Source organism: Brassica napus, chromosome C5 (assembly GCF_020379485.1).
Source record: "Brassica napus cultivar Da-Ae chromosome C5, Da-Ae, whole genome shotgun sequence".
Taxonomy (NCBI): Eukaryota; Viridiplantae; Streptophyta; class Magnoliopsida; order Brassicales; family Brassicaceae; genus Brassica; species Brassica napus.
Window position 1 is genome coordinate 53,927,609 of NC_063448.1, and position 20,944 is coordinate 53,948,552.

Genomic DNA, 20,944 nt, shown 5'->3' on the forward strand with positions numbered 1-20,944 from the left:
GTATTCGTATATCAAAATCAAATTTTTGTTTGAATGAGAAATGGAGGTCCAAGTGGGTTGCTTATAAAGTACAAAATGAAACAAATGTAATTTGTCTCACATTGGAATTTAAGTGAATGTTCACTTATTATATAATGGAGAATTATAAAAAGGTTTAATAGCTTTGAGTATATTTTGTATACTAGATAAAAGAGATATTGAGTCCAAGTTGTGAACTATGGACTTAAAATATGGCAAATGATTTTTTTTAACGCTGATTTATTATGATCTTACAATTACGATATGTGAAATATTATATAGACGATTCGACAACCGACAATACTACCTGCTTTATGAAGATCTACGCCTAACTGCATCATCTGAGCCGTCCTATGATGATCCACGTCTGGCCAAATTTACTTGCACCATGTTGAAGATCCCTTGTAAGCTTTTCTTCCGTAGTCTGCATAATTGTTTTAATAAATCGTTCTCTCCAGGAATTGAAACCTAGATTTCCTGTAATCTGCAATAAATTGCATAGTCTGGGATTCGAACCCAGACTTGGATGTAGAAGCCTTTAAGCCTTAACCACTAGGCTACGGTGCTGCTGGCAAATGATTGGCAAATGATTTAGTAACCTAAAAATGATATTTTGGTCTAATTTCATTTTGGCTTTGTTGAAAAGTCAACAACATAATGTCTCTTTTAATTGCCACTAATGACAAAATAAATAGTTGATATTTGTAACAACAAATAAAACTCAAACGTATAAGTGGAATGAATTCTCTTTATTGTCATTACTTTAATTCTCTTTTATGGCTCATGTATGTATGAGTTATGTTAGCATTGACTATAAAAGTCAAGTGCTCGTTGCCTCCTTGACATAGATGAATTCATAAGATCAACAGCAACAAAACCAAGATCCTCCACTTGAATATTTATTTTTTATTTTTTGAATCTGAGAGTATATCACAGAAATATGATCGATAGATTCTGTTTTTCGATGATGGTAAACAGAAACAATGTTGCAGTTGTATCCTGGGAATCTGAGCGCTATGAAACCATCACACTACGGTGCGTTTAAAAATTTAAGGAAAAAAATTAACTATCTCGACTCTGCAATTCTTCTTTATTTTTATATTTCGGTATTGAAATTTTGATTTATGTTTTTATTATTTTTTACAAATATCAGTTGTTCTATGGTAGTAAAATAAGGTTCTTACACTCTTAATTCAGGTGGAGGATTTTATTTTTCTTGTTCATCGCAAGGATGATCTTCTTTCTATAATGGCAAGCACCTTATATAGAAACAAAAAATGAGAGCCATAAGTCACACAATTATGACAAACCATTACGCTACCACGTCAAACGTAACTGGTGTAATGGCCTTTTATGGAGTTTTATAATAAATGTATGAACCAAGGTAAAGATGAGTCAAACACCGTTACTACCAAGATTCCATCACATTTAAATGAAGGTATTATATTTGACCAATTTCACAAATAATAATACGCTTCATAATGGACTTTTATTTTCTCTGTGTAAACTAAATTTACCACAAAAAATTTGGTGTCAATATAATAAGTTTTTAGATATGATATCCAATTAATAAATTCATACACCAAATCCAAATCCATAATATCTAAAATGGGTATTTGCTAGTTTTTACACTTAGCCAAATTTTGAAGTTTTACAAACTTTTCAAATAACCCAATTTAAACCTTTATTTCTCATTCAAACCAACTAAGTTTTTGATATGTGTTTACACTAGTTCATAGTATCTACGGTTATTCCGACAAACATCTTCGCTCGGAAACTTACCGAAAATGACTCAAAACCATTTTTTCAAAAGGAGTTCCAACAATGTTATAATGGTCATCATAACTTTGGGGATCTCTGTAGCTTACGATGTTGTAGCCTATGATCTTGATGAGATCATGCCTTTCGGGTTTATTTTCTCCTATATTTTCATGTGTGAGATGATAATTGGTGTTATCAACTATCCAGGAAATCACCGATTCTTTAATCGCTATTGACATGTATCTTCATCAGTTTTACTTGTGTTTTTAATCTTCCTTTGTGTCATCTTAATTATTTCAGTTTGAGTAGTTTATCTTTATATATGAATGTAATGTCATCTTAATTATTTCAATTTGAGTAGTTTATTTTTATATATGAATGTAATTTATTTTCTTTCTGTTTCTATATAAGATCATCTTATTGGCATTGTGAGTTTCTGCTTTGTTGCGATTTAATTAATGAGTTCGTACAAAAATAAGCTATTGCGCCAAAGTTAATGTTAAGCCCTCATAAAAATAAGCTATATTGATCGAGCTAGGAAACCATATTGATTGAACTTGTTTGAAATAAGAAAACATGAAAGTGACGGAAGTTTAATTTCTGCTGGTTCAATTGGGTAACTAACTCCCACCAATTGACATATCAAAATATACATACTTAACAGAATAATAATCAACTAACTCCATTCTTTCTATTTGGCGGTTTAACATTAGGGTTTTCACTCCTCTTTTTTATTCATACTTGTGTCTATATGCTCCTCCAACTTTAGGCACAAATTAGAGCCAAGTCTCCCCGTTAGGAAACTGTGTATAATGCATTATTTTCTGTCACGAAACAGCAAATGTAAGACGTTTGAAAGTTGCACTATATTTTGAAATCATTTCAAGTCTGTATATAAAGATGCAACAAACATCTCAGTTTCCATGATTAATAGTGGCCACTATAAATGACAAGTACCGCTTAGTCTCTCTAGTTGCGACTCTTTAGGCGATTTGACACAACCATTTTTGTGAGAAGAATGCACATTATAATTCTCTGGATATGTTTTACATAACTAATGAGAAGAAAATGGATACTATAATTACTAATCAAAAACAATATCAACTGCTGATTCTAAAGAAGACAAAATCAAAACAAATTATAATAGAAGAGTTTCAGTATAAAATCGTTTTTGGAGAATGCAAATCTTCTTGAGTTTTATTATGTTGTGTGTTAATATGGAGTCTAACAAAATACACAATTTTGTTGACAAAGAAAAAACACACAATTTAGAAAAATATCAACGAATTTTTTTTTTTTGCTCGAACACTTGTATACCATATATATGGTTATGTACTTATGTGATAATTCAACTTTTGGAAGATTTGTATATTATACTTTATTTTATTATCAATGAACTCATTTGTAAAAAAATAACAACCAAACAACCTTAAAATCACAAATAGTGAATTGATGGCAGATCGAACGAGAGGAGTGAATTGATGGCAAATCGGAGGATTAATGTGGCGGAGAGGTCGACGGAGACTACAACGGACACAAAAAAAGATGGTGGAGCCCAGTGGCGGATCTAGAAAAATTATTTGACGGGGCACACAACAAATATATTTAATAATATAATTTATATTAAAAACTGTTATAAAATATTAATATATACTAAAAATCATTATAAAAGTTATTAGTTATAATTTTTAGAAAAAATATAATATATAGTAATGGTTAATTACAAGTTTTATAAGTTATTTTAATATATTTTTTAAGAAATCTAAAAAATTTATAATAAAATAATAAAATTCTACAATCAAAACTAGTTATTTATATATATACATATATAATGTAATATTTAGTTTTACATATATATTATAGTATCGTACATGTCACTATATCATAAAGAAATAAACTCTGAAATATTAAATACAAAGTAAATATATAGTTTATTATTAATATAAATAATTTTCTTATTTATTTGCAATTGTAATGTCAGTTGTAGAAAATAATAAATTTTAAAGTTGTTCCAGAAAAAAATGAAATTTAGAAACGGAAAAAAATGAAAAGAATTAGTAAAAGTGAAATAAACGAAGCAATTATGTTAATGGAAACAAAAGAAAGTAATTGATAATAAATCAAATCTTTGTGAAGTGCAATTAATAGTTCGGATGAATATATGGAAACGTGACAAGCTAAAAAAAATCAAGGAGAGATTCGAACCCATGTACACAAGAATTGATGGGGGCACCTTTTACCAATTGACCTAGTGGGGTCAACCGTTACTTTCATAACTAAATCATTTATATAAAGTAGTAGGAGGCACGTGCCCCCGTATTCTACACTGTAGATCCGCCCCTGGTGGAGCCAAGAGTTTCACCTTCTGTCCACGTGAAATTGACGATGTTGGGGTGGTTAACGAGCCAGTATGTGAGGGTAGAGTAAAGTGATACCATTTACGTGAATGTGAATTTCAGGCGCTTCCGCTTCTCCGGCAGTGGTTTTTAACTGAGGATCACCGGGGAAGTTATAATATATGACCATGATTAACCTCAGTCTGTTAATTAGGGTTCTTAGCTTCGGATAAAAGACAGTTCTTAATTTTTTTTAGATTTTAAGAAAGAAAAGTTAGGAACCATCTATTAAATAAGAGATATAAGTTTATCATTAACTCTGGTATCTTAACTGGGGTTCTTACATTCTTAAATAAAAGATATAAGAGTCGTTCTTTAGCCGAAAAATATATAATAAAAAAAACAAAACAAAAAAGTGTCAAATCATAAATTAAGAACCCCGGCTAAGAGACCGGGGTTAATGATGCTCTAAGAGCCGTCTCTTAGGCAAAAAATATATATAAAAAAAATGTCAAATCATGAGTTAAAAACTCCGGCTAAGAGACCAGGGTTAATCATGGCAGGGTTACCCAATTGGCTTATCTTTAGACAAAGTGGGTCCCGTGGAATCATATCTTTACGTATTATATTATTTGATTAAAGGGATGATGCATTTTTTTTTTTTGCAAATATTCTAAGGGATGATGCATTGCATTGTTCATTTTTTGTACCATGCATAACGTGGGAGTGTAATATTAATGCATATATGTTTTGAAGTTTCAGTTGTCATTGTGTAATATTAATAGAAGTTTTAGCTGTCAGTGTGATGATTTTGGAAGTAATTTATTTCAGTCGGAGGTGCCAGGTTCGACTTTTGTCTATACCTTTGTCTTTAAAAAAAAAACATAGATTAAAGAACATTTTTAGCAAAAAAAAAAAACTTAGTTCGAAGATATGTATATTATATGTTTTGGGTCTATAAGTTCTATTATTTTGGACATATAATCCATTTTGGTAGAACTTAAACCAAAATATAATTAAGACATCCATCGCTTTTTGAATCCCCAATAAAATGATAGACGGGTGTATGATCTAAAGTCATGTAGGTGGGTACAATCTACTTGAAACAAAGAAATTTTCCATGTACAGTATTAACAAAATGAATGTATGTAAAGGAAAGGAATTGCGTTTAAGGTTAACCTAACGAAGATGTTCACCAAGTGACTCTCATATCTCACTGATGACATTGGACTGGAGAATTGATGGAGGGGATGCTCATGAGAAGAAAAGAAAGTTAAGGAGACTGAGCAGCATTAAGCTCGGTGTAGCGGACGGAGGAAGTGCACATGATACGGAGGAGAAAAGCTTGTTGTCATAGGTTCGAACCCCTTTTGTCAGACTCAGTTATGAGATTTTGCACCCATTAGAAAATTACTCTAGCTTCGCCCGGAGGAGAGATTAGTCCAAGGTCGTCCGCCGGAGGAACTCTCACTCCACGATTCGCTGTCGCTTGGGGTGGAGGAGAAAAGAGATTTTCTAATTTAAGAAGGTCGTCTAGTGAACAGTTCAGCGTATGTGTTTTTGTCTCTATTTATTATATGGATTTGTTCAAATATTATTTTATTAATTATTATGATATTACTGAATTGAAAGAAAAGTCCGAGAAATTTGTTAATTTCAGGAAAATGCGAAATGAAGATAATCGTGTAAATTTAAAATAAGAAGATATTGGATTATAAAATTCTCTTGATAAATTTATCTACAACAAACAAGATATTGGATATATATATATATATTTTTTTTTTTTTTTTTTTTTAACTAAAACTTTTATTCATCTTTCCTACTTCCCGGAAGGGATATTGTTTCAGAAAATACATGGTAGAAGCAGGCTTAATAGGCAGCAACAGATACACACATGTGCAACAAGAAAATAATTTTAGATGACGATTTGAAGGAAGCAGGTCATGATGGAAAGATCTGGAACCATAAGTGAAGATATCTGTCCCCTGGGTTTGGTCGAACTGAACTGATCCTCTTGGTGTTCCCTACATTCTGATCCATACCATACAATTTGGCTTTTAGAATGATTTGAATCTCTCTTATAATAAGCTGAGGGTGCCTTGCCACTGAAGTATGCAATCTTTTGTTCCTCTCATTCCATATAGCATAGAAAACGGCTTGCGTAACCAATTTGCAAATTGTTCTTATTTTTCCAGGCGGGGTAGAGTGATGAACCCACCTGATGACCTCACTGAAAGTATATGGCTGATTAAAACTTGTTTGAGTAAAGAAAGAATCCCATACTGACCTAGAATAAGAACAAGAGAAATATATGTGGTCTCTTGATTCATCAGCTAAACCGCAGAGCAGACATGTGGAGGGAACACTCATTCCCCAATTTAGAAGTCTATCTCGTGTTGGTAGCCTACCTCGGACCGAGACCCAAGCATGGAAAGCGTGCTTTGGAATTCCAGATTTGAACCAAATTGAGCTATACCACGGCACCGTTGCTGGTGTAGGATGCAACGCCTTCCACGTTCTAGAAGCTGAGAATTGGCTAGGTACAGTATCAGCAGAAGTTCTCCATAAAAAGTAATCGTCTGAACCATGTATAAGTGTAGGAGGTTGAGCAGGCAGGCACGCACGCAGCAACTGAATGACTCTGTGACGGCCTCTCGTCACGGTCCACTCCCCTTCGAAAATAGCCTGAGACACCACACTTGACAAAGCTATACCTGAAACTTGCGGACCGTTTGCTCCGGTTATCTCGATCAAGGGACCCAACCCGGTCCAGTTGTCGTGCCAAAACAACGCCGTTTCTCCCGACTGTATGAAACATGATAGAAAAGGGCGAGCAAGAGGTCTCAGGTCCATCAACCTTCTCCAAATCCAAGAACCCAAAGCAGAAAAATCAGCATCCCAAAACAAGCGATCAGAGATATATATTCTCTTTAACTGTTCCATATAACTCTGTTTTAGGTATTAAATCGGAGATCTAGTTTCATAAGCTTTGTATTGTTGGAAAATGTCAGCAACGCCTGACGATGGAGGCCATTCCCTTCCCTCGCCGACCACTTCTCTTCCCCAAGTGAGTTCTCGATGATAAGGGTTTCTCTCTATATTTATTATTAGGAGTTTTGTCTTACTATATGTTTTGTCTTAATCAAGACGCCGGATACAGAACCCAATGATCAGCAGGTCACTCTAGTTGGCCGTGCAATTTACTATGTTTTGGGAGTGTCCTCTCTAATATGTCTTTCCAACTCGATTGGGGATGTTTGGCCGTCCAAGAAAGAAGATGGAACGCTCATAGAGATCCCAAACTCCAAATATGCAGCAGTGGTTCTCGCATCTCTATATGCCATTGGTCTAGCTCGAACGCTCTTCTTCGATCGCCCACCTCGATGCCACAAGATTGGGCCATATGTAGAAATGTTTTACTCATTGTGCCTCTTTATCACCGCATTTGTTATTGCTTTCACATACCGTAGTGACCCTGACGTGAGGATCTTTGCAATGTCTGTGATCACTTGTACCATCGCCATTCTCCAGCTAACCCATCCGCTGGAGGAATTTTACGTAGGGAAAACTTTGTTTGTTATTTTATGGACTGCTTTTGTTACTGAATGTTTTAACGGAGGTAGCAAAGATGTGGTTATGGGATTCATTGGTGGGTTTTGTCTTGTGTCCATAGGTATTGCTTCCCATTTATCGATAAATGATCTGATGCAGCGCATCACACAGGTTTAGCATCTCGGTTCTTCTTTAAACCGAGATCATTATACTTCTGGTGTTATTAGAATTTGGATTTATCTCTTAGTTATTATTTCCTTTTTATGTCTTTAGATAATCTACTGTACGTCGGTGGATCGACTTTAGCTTAGTATCTATAGGAAGTACTACCTCTTAATGTAATCGTTACCTTTTAGTATTGAATAATTCCAGCTTTAAGGTTCATCTCTTTCGTTTGTTTTTTTTTTTGAACTAATCTCTTTCGTTTGTTTTCGGCAATTCCTTTGTGGATTAACTATAAACAAGCTCACAGTCAATCTTCGGGTATTCATAGACTCAACGAAGTTTGTTTAACGTCTCGCTGCGCCCTGATCGCGAAACAAATAATTTCTGTTCATGTCATGGCATATAAACGGTAACAAAACTCAATATTTGGTTGGTTTTAATGTTCGATCATTTATTTGGAACAAAACTCAATATTTTGCTTTTAATGAAAGTATTTTATGCAGTGTTCTAAAACGCGCTAGGCGTTCATTACTATTGTATATCGCCTAGGCGGACGCCTAAACGGGATATATACGGATATATATTTTTACACGGAATATAAGTATAAGATTAATATATATACATTATTTTGTAAAATCTGAACATAAATATATTTTAAATCCAATTTTATGTATAAGTGTATAATTTAACATATATAAATAGTTTAAAATTATAAAAAAATAAAGCCATTTTAAATATATAAAGATGATAAATTTAAAACGATTTTGAAACAATTATACTAATATCTACAATAATATAAATACATAAAATAAGTAAAAGTAATATAAATAATAACATTAATAAAATATAATAATAATGTTAATAGTTTATTTTTTTGAATATTAATGCTTAAAATCTGCCTAGGCGTCCGCGTAGACCGTATAATGTCCGCATAAATGCTATTATTCGTCCGAATTATATAAATCCGTATAAAACAATGTATAACATGAAAAGAGTACGGTCGGTTACCGTATAGCGCATAAACGCCACCTAGACGAACGCTTTGACCATATTTTAGAACACAGATTTTATGCTTTTTGTTTCCATCATACTTGTCGAAGTACATTTCATCAACGAATAAATGTTCTTTGACTAGTTTTACAACTAATTTATAATTGGGTTTTGAAACCACAAACAATTTTAAAACTTGATAAAAGAACGTCAAAGATTGTAGAATTTTCAAAAGTTTATAAAGCTTAGTATATGATCACTAGTTAAGCTACTATAGCTTTTTTATAACACTTATGCAAAAATACATATGATCATGGGAAAACCTTTAATTGGATGTTGTGGATCTTGTGCCAAAAAAAAGAGAGGATGTTGTGGATCATTCGTGTGTGATAAGATATGATAAAACATAAGTTATGAAATAACTCAATGAAATGGGCCTAGAGTAAAATATTTTTTTGTTGTACTTCACCGTTAAACATGTACTAGTACTTCAATATTAGAGTATTTGTAACATCATTCTTGTTTTCACTCTAAAAAAACGTATACATGTTTCAATAATATTCTATTTTCACTTTGTATAGATTAAAAAGTAGGTTTACTCTATAAATAAAGTAATTGATTTATTTTTGGTTCATCATTCTATTTGATATTCTAAGATAGAGTATTATTGGAATATAACTCAACTCTATAGTAAAATTATTACTATATTATAACAAAAAAAATAATGTGAGAGTGTTCCTCTTTTCACTCTTAGTGAAAAGGTACTAAAACTACTTAGATTTACGAATTGTTTATAAGTTAACTGGTCATGTGATACACTTAAATAAGTAATAACTAATAACCAACGATGAACTTTATTTGTCATTATTTATGAGGTGGTTACTAAAGTTCCTCGATCTTTAGTCGCTTGTATGCTCGATATTTTGGTGGAGATTTGAAAATCATATCCATGGAAGGATACGGTGAGTCAAGTACTTCTTACATTTCATGTTTTGAGACCATATTTTTTATAAGTGAGTTAGTATGCTTTGTTGATTCAAAACTCAGATACGGAGATTTTTCTAAGTGAGTTAGTATCCTCGGAATTTATTTTGTTTGATTCAAAGACATTTTGTAAGCAAACGGTTATTGGTTTATATATTTGGTAAAAAAGTTTACTGAAGAATATCCTAGATTGTATTGGTTATTTGATAAACTATGTTGCCTATTGCCAATAGCTACTGCGTGTGAAGGAAATATCCGTACTTGCTCTTTGTTTATCCAAGAACATTCTCTCTTATCATTCCATGTTTCTCTGTAATTAATCTCTATATATGTTAGATTTGTTCTCGGATCGCTCATGTTTTTTTTGGTTATTTACTTTTTGTCCATTATTTTGATAAGTATCTCGGTTATTCTGTTTTGTTTGCAGATTGTCCCGGCTTGATTTCCATTTGGATTTTGTACAGTATATAAGTTGACGAGCGTTGTGAGAGGACTTCTTTAGATTCTCTGCACCAACGAGTACCAAAAGAGCAAACCACAAATCATTGGTCTGAGAAATATACGGTATGTTGCCATGTGGAAATAAAGCAATGTAATTAAGGTGGACCCAAATAGAGCTCTCGAATTAGATCATCGTGTACTAACTATTGTTTTGATGAGGTTGACAATATCCTAACTAGTTGTTTATCCCAATCCTACAAAAAGGTTCAAGCATAAAAATATATTCCCTGACATGATTGCAACGGTACAAGGCCAAGATTTAGGGGGCTGTAGGCGGTTTTTAAAAAAATTCAGCTAAATTTTTTTTGGTAAATTTGGAGGTCTACAAAAAAATTTTGGGGTTTTTTTCTATGTAATTTTTTCCAAAATTTTTGAGGGCCTAAGACCAATGTTTCGTTAGGCTTTGCCCAGGACCGGCCCCAGATACAATGAAAAAGCATAATAGTGGTTGGTGATTTTGTTAATACTATTTATTTAGTGGGGAAGTTAAAACCTAAGAAAAGACAGTCAAAATAATTACTTTGGCTGAACTGTCAATCTCTATTGTGGATACTGGACAGACATCCCTTTGGACATTGACGTCCAGACACAAAATCGATTAGCGGAGATGCTACAAGTTTACTTTGAATGATAAATTTATGTTGAAAAGAATGGTTGAGCCAAAATCAAGATAGGATAATCTCGTTCACATTAATATTGTTTGTTTGTCGATGAAAGAAATATATATGTATATATTCCACACTAAAAAGTTCTTTAAAAGTATGTTAAGAATTGTGTAAGCAGTTAATATTCTTGGTAACTTACAGTACAGATAATATAAATCCCAACAAAGAAAATAGAGTGATTTACGGTATGGGTCACTTTTCGACTTTGTCTACCATGCTAGGTCACTTTGGGCTCTTGAGACACATTCTGAGTGGGAGAATACTATAGTACCCCTTGAAAAGCAAACCATAGAGAGTTTAGTTAGATTGGGTTTCTAAGCGGGTTTGGGTTTTGAAATTTGAAATCCCATATTTTTTTTAATTTTTTATTTTCAGGTATTTTCATCGGGGCGCGAGAAGAGATAGGGAAGCGTTGCCATTTTCAGATTAAGAAACTTTTAACTTGCGGCTCCGACGAAGGCGATAGAGAGATAATTTGCGAGGTTAATCGAGTGGAGAGCTTCTGTCAATTCCGAGATGACTACGAGGCGTAGACGGCCAGGGAAAGAGCATGTGGGCGGTGAGTGTCCGATCAAACCATATGCTTGCTGTTTACTGTTTTTAGGGTTTCCGTGATTTTTGTGGGTTTATGATGGAGTGAGAAGTTGCTAATTATGATTCCTTACTTCGTTTGCAGAGGAGGATAATCCCGGCGGGCGCGGTTCTAGATCTATTCAAAACTCCCATTAGGGTTTTAATTTGTAGATTAGGGTTTCATTTAGGGGTGTGGTTCTAGATTTCCAAGTTCTCTAAGTTTTTTTCTGGTTTTTGTTTGTTTTACAGAGATGGCGCAAACTGAAGAGGGAGTAAAAGGTCAAAGCTTGTTGCTAGTTTTTGTGTTTTGACAAAATTGTGGTCGGATGTACACCAACACGTGTGTACATATGAACAACCAGGATTTTGTACATGTGTACACGCGTGTATATGTACATAATAAGTAATGTTGATATGAGTATTCTTATTGATAAGTTGGCATGTATATGTTGTGTTTGTTGGTGTAGGAGCCGGTGCATATGAACAATATCCATGTGTACACCGATGTAATGATATTCACATGTACACAAAAATGTAAACTTTCCAAGAATATAGCAATACCAATCTACTCCATTGCAAATTCAATTTTATTTTTTATTCGAATACTTTATACATTGAGAACCATTTAAAACATTATTATAAACTGGATCACATATTTCATTGATGGGGTGGATTTATATTGTTTAAACCAATCATCTGTATAGTGAGTGAAATAAGTGTACACAAGGGAATGTGCACATATGGACATTAGAAAGAGTGTGTACACATGAGAACAATATCCACGTGTATACCTAAATACAATATCCACATGTACATGATATCCATATGTACACACAATTAACATAAAAAAACATAATATCCATATGTACGCAATCATCATAACTAGTTCAGTTCATGTAATGTTGTCTTGACTCAGTTCGAAATGACCGTAGAAGTACAAGACAGATCCATGGTGGATAAGCATGACCGGCGGTGTGGAGATTCCGGTTACAAGTTCCTTTGTGTTAGGCGGCCAATAACTCAAAACCACCGGAGGTGCCGCAGCCGTGACGGTGAAGAACTCGTTGACGACGTTGTTTTGTAATTCAAGCAAGGACATATCTGGGAAAACGAGAATAATTCGTGACATGATTTCCTTGTCCATCGCGAAATTCCAACGAGAGTCACCGGAACTCCATTCGCCAGCAATGAATCGAGAGAGATGGTTGAAGGTTGGGATTTTTGGATTTATGAGGACAAAAAAATCAGCCGATAAAGATGATGATGTGTTAAAAAAGATAAGATGAATCTGGACCATTCATGTTAAAGTTACAATAGTAGATCCAATGGTCATAAAATAAGACAAATACAAATTTTGTTAAAGTGTATTATAATTAATACTAGGGGGTGTCCGCGCTTCGCGCGGAATATTGTTTTATTATCGTTAAAAGTATGATTTGTTGGATAATGTAATTATGTGATCACTTTTATTTGTTAAGAATGTTATTTGGTGTTTTTATTGTGTTATGTAGTAGTAATAGTGATATGTTAATATATTTTGTCTTTGTTTTTTTCATAATGTGTTTTGTCTGTATAGTATTTGTTAGCAGTGAAGTGAGCCTCTAATATAAAAATATATTGTATTTCAATAACTTTGCATTTATGCATTTGTTGATTCTAAGATTTACGGTTTCAGCGTCAAAATTTTCTTTTAATTTTTTTTATATTTTTGAACATTATAACTTTCAAGATGTTTTCGTTTTTTTCCCATATTTTTACATTGAGCCTTCAACATCTATGTATTTTCTTTACATTGCTGGTATGCGGTATTTCTCATCATCACCAAAAAAGACTCACCTCATGCTCTTGTTCTTTATCGCCTTCTTCACCTTGAGATTTCTGGTATTTATTGTAGATCGGGTTTAGGAGTTCCCAGTTGTGCGGTTGTTTCTCGCATCATTTTAGGCTACTCCATGCAATATTGGATGCTCCTCTTCTTCCTTAGATTTTAGCTGATGTTAGGAACTGCATCTCTTTGGGTTGGGTCAGAGTTTAGTCGTCTTTGAAGTTGTTTTCCTCGTCGTTGGCTTACCATTGTTACTCCCCTCTCGTCCTGGTTTTCAAGATATGGTTTTTGGTGATCTGACTTCTATAGCTTGAGGACGGCTCCACGATTTGATGATTTCGTTTTGTCTACCCTTCCAGCTATGTTCTTTCATCTCGTTGCAGCTTTCAACCCTGCTTGCGTCTCTGTGACTCTCTCTCTTTTTCGCCATGTTTGCCACTCTAGGTTTGGATAGTGTTCTCCTCCGAGTATGCTCTGTAGATTTGGAAGATTGTTTCTGGTCTCAAGTCTGGACTCATGTTTCTCGGGGGTTGGCTTCATTTCTCCTTCACTCATGTTGTTCTCTTCTTCCCTTAGTATAAATGTGTGATATTAGACTCTTGGAGCTTTGGTCCCTTCTATCCAGAATTTTGTGGTTTTTCCCCGGCATAGGCATCTTGTTTGTGCTTGTTTAGTTTGTGAGATGCTTCTTACCTCTTAGCTGGTGGTTGTGCTTATCGTTTGTTATGTATGTCTCTTCCTGCTTCGTGGTGATTTTGGCCTTTTGTTGATTATTCTCACTCTAACCCGCTTTCTTGGTTCTTTGCATTGGTCCTTGATCACGGTCATTTGTGTTCGAGGGATTGCTTTATCTGAAGATTATATTTCTACATTTTACTGACTTTTGATTGTTCTGGCCAAGATACTCTATGATAAAGTGGGATAAGTTAGTTTTCGTTCTTGATCGCCTTTGAGCTCTGGACCTTTATTGAGTTAGTGTTTCTTTGGCATTTTTTTTCTCTGGAATTATGGTGGTTTTATGTTTAAATTATGTGTTCTCCTTTAGTTTGGTTAATATTAAGATAAATATATAGTTGTAAATGAAATAATAGAAAATAGTAAAAAATAATAAAATAACGAAAGTTTATGTTATTTTTAGCTGCGAATAAATTAAATATTTAAAGTACATTTATATTTTTTACTTATTTCTTTATTCGTTTTGCAATTTTTTGAACAATAAAATAGATTAAAATATATTAGCAAAATTCAAATGATGATGGTTAGTGTGAGAAGAATTAGATAATGTATAATTAGAAAATAGTGAATCAAATTGCAATAATCTAAAAGAAAAAAGATCTAAAATGTAAAAAGACAAAAAGATGACACATGGCAGCAAACCCCCCTGCCACTTGTCGGAAGAAGGGAAAAAGTCTACTTTATATATAAAGATTGTCTGTCGGATAGGAGAGGAGATGTGTGGCTGAGGTTAATTTCCGCTTATTCTCTAGTTAGGTCAATAAATTTTAGACGGTTAGTGTATTTTAGTTAGGATTCAATAGGTTGTTGGAAGAAAGTTTGTGTAACAATAAGTGACCTATTATGATATAAAAGATAGAAAGTGACTCTCAGTGTAATTGTTTCAAGAAAATAAAACATATAAGGAACAATAAAAATACAATTGATGAAATACAATTGGTGTTTACAAAGATCGATTAAGTGGACCCCCTTAAGATCCTCTAGGCCAGAGTAAAATAACGTTAAGAAAGGATACGTCTTCACGAACTCACCATAATTCTAAACATTTTTGTAAATTTCACTAATTGCTTAGACAGAACAACTTAAAAATAAGATTCTTTTTGACCATCAATAAACAGTATTTTGTGATTAGAAACTATAAAAATATACCAAACAGGCAACATAAAAATCTTAGATAATTAAGATAAAACTACTTAAATTCACTGCAAACAAAACTTACATAAGATTGATTAAGAAGTTCATTACGAAAATAAAACACACAGATAAACTACCATATAAGATTACCTAAGAAATTCATTACGCAAAACGACACCCACACATTAGCTAAAATACTACCGAAAATTCTGATTGGTTAAGCGCATTGTCCCCGTCCTCGCCTCAGGCCACCGTCACCGTCTTTCTTATCCGCCTCTCTGGCTTTTCTCTCCTCTTCGATCTTTCTCTTCTCTTCCTCATCTTTCTCTTTGGCAATTTTCTCAGCTTCCTCTCGATCCCTTCTCTCTTCCTCTTTTTTGGCTCGGTTCTCTTCATAGCAAGTGGAGTAGCGAAGATGCAAGGCTAGCAACACTAGATACCCACCTAGCATGACCAGAAATTGTCCCAAAGGAGATCGATATAAATGGGTTGCAGTACCAAAGAACAAAGTAAAAACCCCATCGAGTAACCCGAAGTCTTCTAGCATGTAGAAAAACTTTGAGAGCAAAACCAGATGGAGGAAAATGAGGACAAGCCCAAGAACAAGGAAATAAGAGACATCTCCTAGGAGTATTATGAAACCCAAAACAAAGGTCTGGAGAACAGTTTTCCCAAGTCCATAAAGGTTTCTAAAACGTTTGGATCTAGGATACTCATCTCGATTGAGAAGCAAATTCCACAAAAGGAGATGCATGTAGAGAATGAAACCAACGCATGAAACCATGAACTTCAAACCGACTTGAGGAGATGTACGTAGAACGGAAATTAGAATAGAGACAAAAGCTCCAATAGCGAATGAAGTTGTAAAACCCGCGAGGTTGTTTCTCTCTGACAAGAACTCTGAAGATTTAAGAGATATCCTATCTAGCTTTCTCTCACAAAACTCTATCAGAAACCATCAGTCTCGAGAAACTTGGGGAAGCTATCCTAGAAACCATCATTAAAAGACAACTCGAAAACTTGGAGATGATATAGTGGGAAAGGTCTCGAGTCGGTCTACATAGGATTAGTATGAAAGCCCTAGGTATAATGATAATAAAGCAAGTATTGGTGTGGGTCCCAATGCGTTCTGCCCTTTATTGTACAACGATTTTGAAAAAGTTATATATACACGTGTTATTGCAATTAAAAAGGTTATAATTATTTTGAGCATAGAAGTTTTACCTGGATCCAAAAATCCAATTTGAACCGGTTTAAAAATATCTGACATGGAATCAAAACAAAAGTTTACAAACAACTAACAACTGGTTGGATTTAAAATTTTTCTATCCGAAAAGAATCGATCCGAATAGATTTGGACCGACTAGATCTGAACTGATAAAAACCGATTTATCCGGCCTAAAAATATGAATTTCCAAGACTACGGTTCCATGCGTTCTATTTTCTATATTTTAATTTATGATTTAGTTGAAATGTCTTTTTGTTTGTATTTTTTCATTATTATTTTGTAAAATTTAAAGTAATATGAGACTTTAAATATCAAATTTAAAAATATTTTAATTGAATTATTAATAGCTTATTTTTGATTATTTTGTAATTTTTAAAGAAATATGACGGTTACGATTGAATTATTAATGGTTTGTTACGATTGAATTTTGATGAGGTTCAAATGCTTTGAGTATTTGTCGGGCGTAAATACTCAGACCGACGTGAATACGTTTCGTATTATATTGAGATGATTACATAAAGCAACAGATACAGGGATGATACCAAAAGAGAAATGTATGTTTTTCTTTTGTTTATAGGGAAAAAAAGAACGTGTATTTGATAGATCCAATACGTATATACGTATAGGGAAAAAAAGAACGTGTATTTGCATTCATGCACTGTGTGTGAGGGTAACGGATATATAGTATTTTGTCTTTACATAAATTGATTTCATGGTCAAGAAAGGACAGTAGTAACACACTTATATTACGATCATAACCTTGAAATATACTTAACCAAATCAACAACATACGTTACCATATTTTCACTTTCTTATTGAAAAAAATAAACCGTCTACATTAGTAAATGTGCATATATGTAAATCATTTACCAAACTAATAATTATATTGAATTTTTCTGTTTGTTTCTCTTGGGTTCGACTACTATTCGAAACAATTTTTATCTCTTTTTAAAAAGTTTTTCGTTAGACGAAACTTTTTCTTTCATATATTAACATTACCATCCTTTTTTCACTTGTAATAAAATTCAATTCATATACAAAAATTAGTTGCGTAATGTTCATTTAGTATAACTAATCAATGGCTCATCTCTACTACAAATTGACTTTTTAAGATTAAGAAGACAAATCAAGGAAACAATTACAATGTTATGCTGCCCTTTGATATTTCACAATCTCAATGTGATATATAGTTAACCATTTTTCAAAAAAAAAAAAATGTGATATAGTTAACCTCAAGCAGAAGTATACGAAAATTTACTATAAAAATATATGATATCTATATACACAACCTTTTTATTTGAACATCAGATTACATTAAACTTAAAACTATATACACAACCTCTTCTTCAGTTTTCCGATCTTCATTCAATGGACAACATGATGTAAATAGATGATGTCTATACACACACATAAAAGCAATGTACATATAATATACCATCTTGTTTATTTTTTAAAAAAACAAAAACAAAATCTTGTTTATACAGCCAATAATTAATCTTCAGTTATTTCAGCTGGAAATCATATTGATAATAATTTAGCAAAAAAAAAAAGTCATATTGATAACGATTTAAATTTGAACTCACTAAAGCCTTTTAAAAAAAAAAAATTGAACTCACAATCTATTTATAAAGAGCATTCAACCTTTGACCATTCCGAAACCGAAAAGAAAAAAAGACAAACGACAAGGCCCGAGGGTCTTATCCTTATGAATCACTATATGAACATAGAATGCCTAAATATTATTTATTTGTTTGATAGATTATAAATCATCGAACTCTGGATGTATCAATGCTCATAGATTTTGAGAAAAATTTAAAAATTTAAAAATATTGTTTTAATGCATAATTGCATCATTCACTAACATATGATAAAGTTCAAAGAGGTTTAGAACTTTTGTTATCTCCGTTTCTCTAAAAAAGCGATTTTATAGTGGCTAGTCCACTAATTTAGGAAGTATTATGAAATTTTACTAAATTAATTGACAAACAATTAAAACGATGTCTATGTACCATGAAAGAGAGTTTAATATATGTACCATGAAAGAGAATTTAATATACAATAATACAAATGTAGAATGTGTTTAGAAATTTTAAAACAACACTAAATATCATAAGCTTCAATATATATAGCAATTACCGAAAAATTCAATATTTTCGTAGGACTTAGTTAATACATAGATTTTGAGAAAAAATTCAAAAATATGAAAATACTGCTGTTTTAATGCATAGTTGCATCCTTCACTAACATATGATGAAGTTCAAAGAGGTTTGAAACTTTTGTTGTCTCCGTTTCTCTAGAAAATAGCGATTTTATAGTAGTTAGTCCACCAATTTAGGGAGTATTATGAAGTTTTGCTAAATTAATTGACAAAAAATTAAAACGATACCCATGTACCATGAAAGATAGTTTAATATACATTAATACAAATGTAGAATGTGTTTAGAAATTTTAAAATAACACTAAAGATCATAGGCTTCAGTATATAAAATATTTACCGAAAAAATCAATATTTTCGTAGGGGTTAACAAATAGATTTTGAGAAAAATTCAAAAATATGAAAATACTGTTTTAATGCGTAGTTGCATTCTTCACTAACATATGATGAATGTCAAAGAGGTTTGACACCTTTGTTATCTCTGTTTTTCTAGAAAACAACGATTTTATAGTGGTTATTCCACCAATTTAGGGAGTATTATGAAGTTTTACTAAATTAATTGACATAAAATTAAAACGACGCCGATGTACCATGAAAGAGAGTTTAATATCCAGTAATACAAATGTAGAATGTGTTTAGAAATTTTAAAATAACACTAAAGATCATAGGCTTCACTAACACTAAACATCTTTTACTAACATATGTCGCATCCTTCACTAACATATGATGAGTATCAAGAGGTTTGGAACTTTTGCTGTCTCCGTTTCTCTAGAATATAGAGATTTTATAGTGGTTAGTCCACCAATTTAAGGAGTACTATGAAGTTTTACTATATTAATTGACAAAAAATTAAAACGATGTCCATGTACCACGAAAGAGAGTTTAATATACATTAATACAAATGTAGAATGTGTTTAGAAATTTTAAAACAACATTAAAGATCATAGGCTTCAATATATAGAGCATTTACCGAAAAATTCAATATTTTCGTAGCGGTTACACATAGATTTTGAGAAAATTCAAAAATATGGAAATACTGTTTTAATGCGTAGTTGCATCCTTCACTAACATATGATGAAGTTCAAAGAGGTTTGGCACTTTTGTTGTCTCTGTTTATCTAGAAAATAGCGAATTTATAGTGGTTACTCCACCAATTTAGGGAGTATTATGAAGTTTTACTAAATTAATTGAAATAAAATTAAAACGATGCCGATGTACCATGAAAGAGAGATTAATATCCAATAATACAAATGTAGAATGTGTTTAGAAATTTTAAAATAACACTAAAGATCATAGGCTTCAGTATATAGAACATTTATCGAAAAACTCAATATATTCGTAAGGGTTAATACATTGATTTTGAGAAAAATTCAAAAATATGAAAATAATGTTTAATATGTAATTTCATCATTCACTAACATATGATGAAGTTCAAGGAGGTTTGAAACCTTTGTTGTCTCCGTTTTTCTAGAGAATAGTGATTTTATAGTGGTTAGTCAAGAGTATTATGAAGTTTTACTAAATTGAATGAGAAAAAATTAAAACGATGCCCATGTACTATGAAATATAGTTTAATGTACATTAATAAAAATGTAGAATGTGTTTAGAAATTTTAAAACAACACTAAAGATCATAGGCTTCATATATAGAGCATTTACCAAAAAATTTAATGTTTTCGTTGGGGAGGTTAACACATAGATTTTGAGAAAATTTCAAAAATATGGAAATACTGTTTTAATGCATAGAGTCATCCTTCACTAACATATGATGAAGGTCAAAGAGGTTTGGAACTTTTGTTGTCTACGTTTCTCTAAAACATAGCGATTTTATAATGGTTAGTCCACCAACTTAAGTAGTATTATGAAGTTTTACTAAATTAATTGACAAAAAATTAAAACGATGCCCATGTATTATGAAAGAGAGTTTATTATACATTAGTACAAATGTAGAATGTGTTTAGAAATTTTAAAACAACACTAAAGATCATATGCTTTAGTATATAGAGCATTTACCGAAAAATTCAATATTTTCGTAGGAGTTAACACATAGATTTAGAGAAAATTTCAAAAATGTTAAAATATTGTTTTAATGCATATTTGCAACCTTCACTAATATATGATAAAGGTCAAATAGGTTTGGAACTTTTATGGTCTCCGTTTTTCTAGGAAATAACGATTTTATACTGGATAGTCCCACCAATTTTGGGAGTATTATGAAATTTTACTAAATTAATTGACAAAAAATTAAAAAGATGCCCATGTACCATGAAAGAGAGTTTGTTATACATTAATACATATGTAGAATGTGCTTAGAAATTTTAAA

The 20,944-nt window shown here is 32.4% G+C and overlaps 1 protein-coding gene and 1 long non-coding RNA gene across 2 annotated transcripts; one reads left to right on the forward strand and one right to left on the reverse strand.

The window, feature by feature from the left end:
• Positions 1-6,056: 6,056 nt before the first annotated feature.
• Positions 6,057-7,058, reverse strand: LOC125587357. Its single transcript, XM_048757624.1, has one exon. The coding sequence runs from the start codon at positions 7,056-7,058 to the stop codon at positions 6,057-6,059; it is 1,002 nt and encodes a 333-aa protein (XP_048613581.1).
• Positions 7,059-9,779: 2,721 nt separating this feature from the next.
• Positions 9,780-17,408, forward strand: LOC125587956. Its single transcript, XR_007324351.1, has 3 exons — positions 9,780-10,370; positions 11,348-11,531; positions 11,649-17,408. It is a non-coding gene; the product is annotated as an uncharacterized LOC125587956 (long non-coding RNA).
• The last annotated feature ends 3,536 nt before the right edge of the window (positions 17,409-20,944 follow it).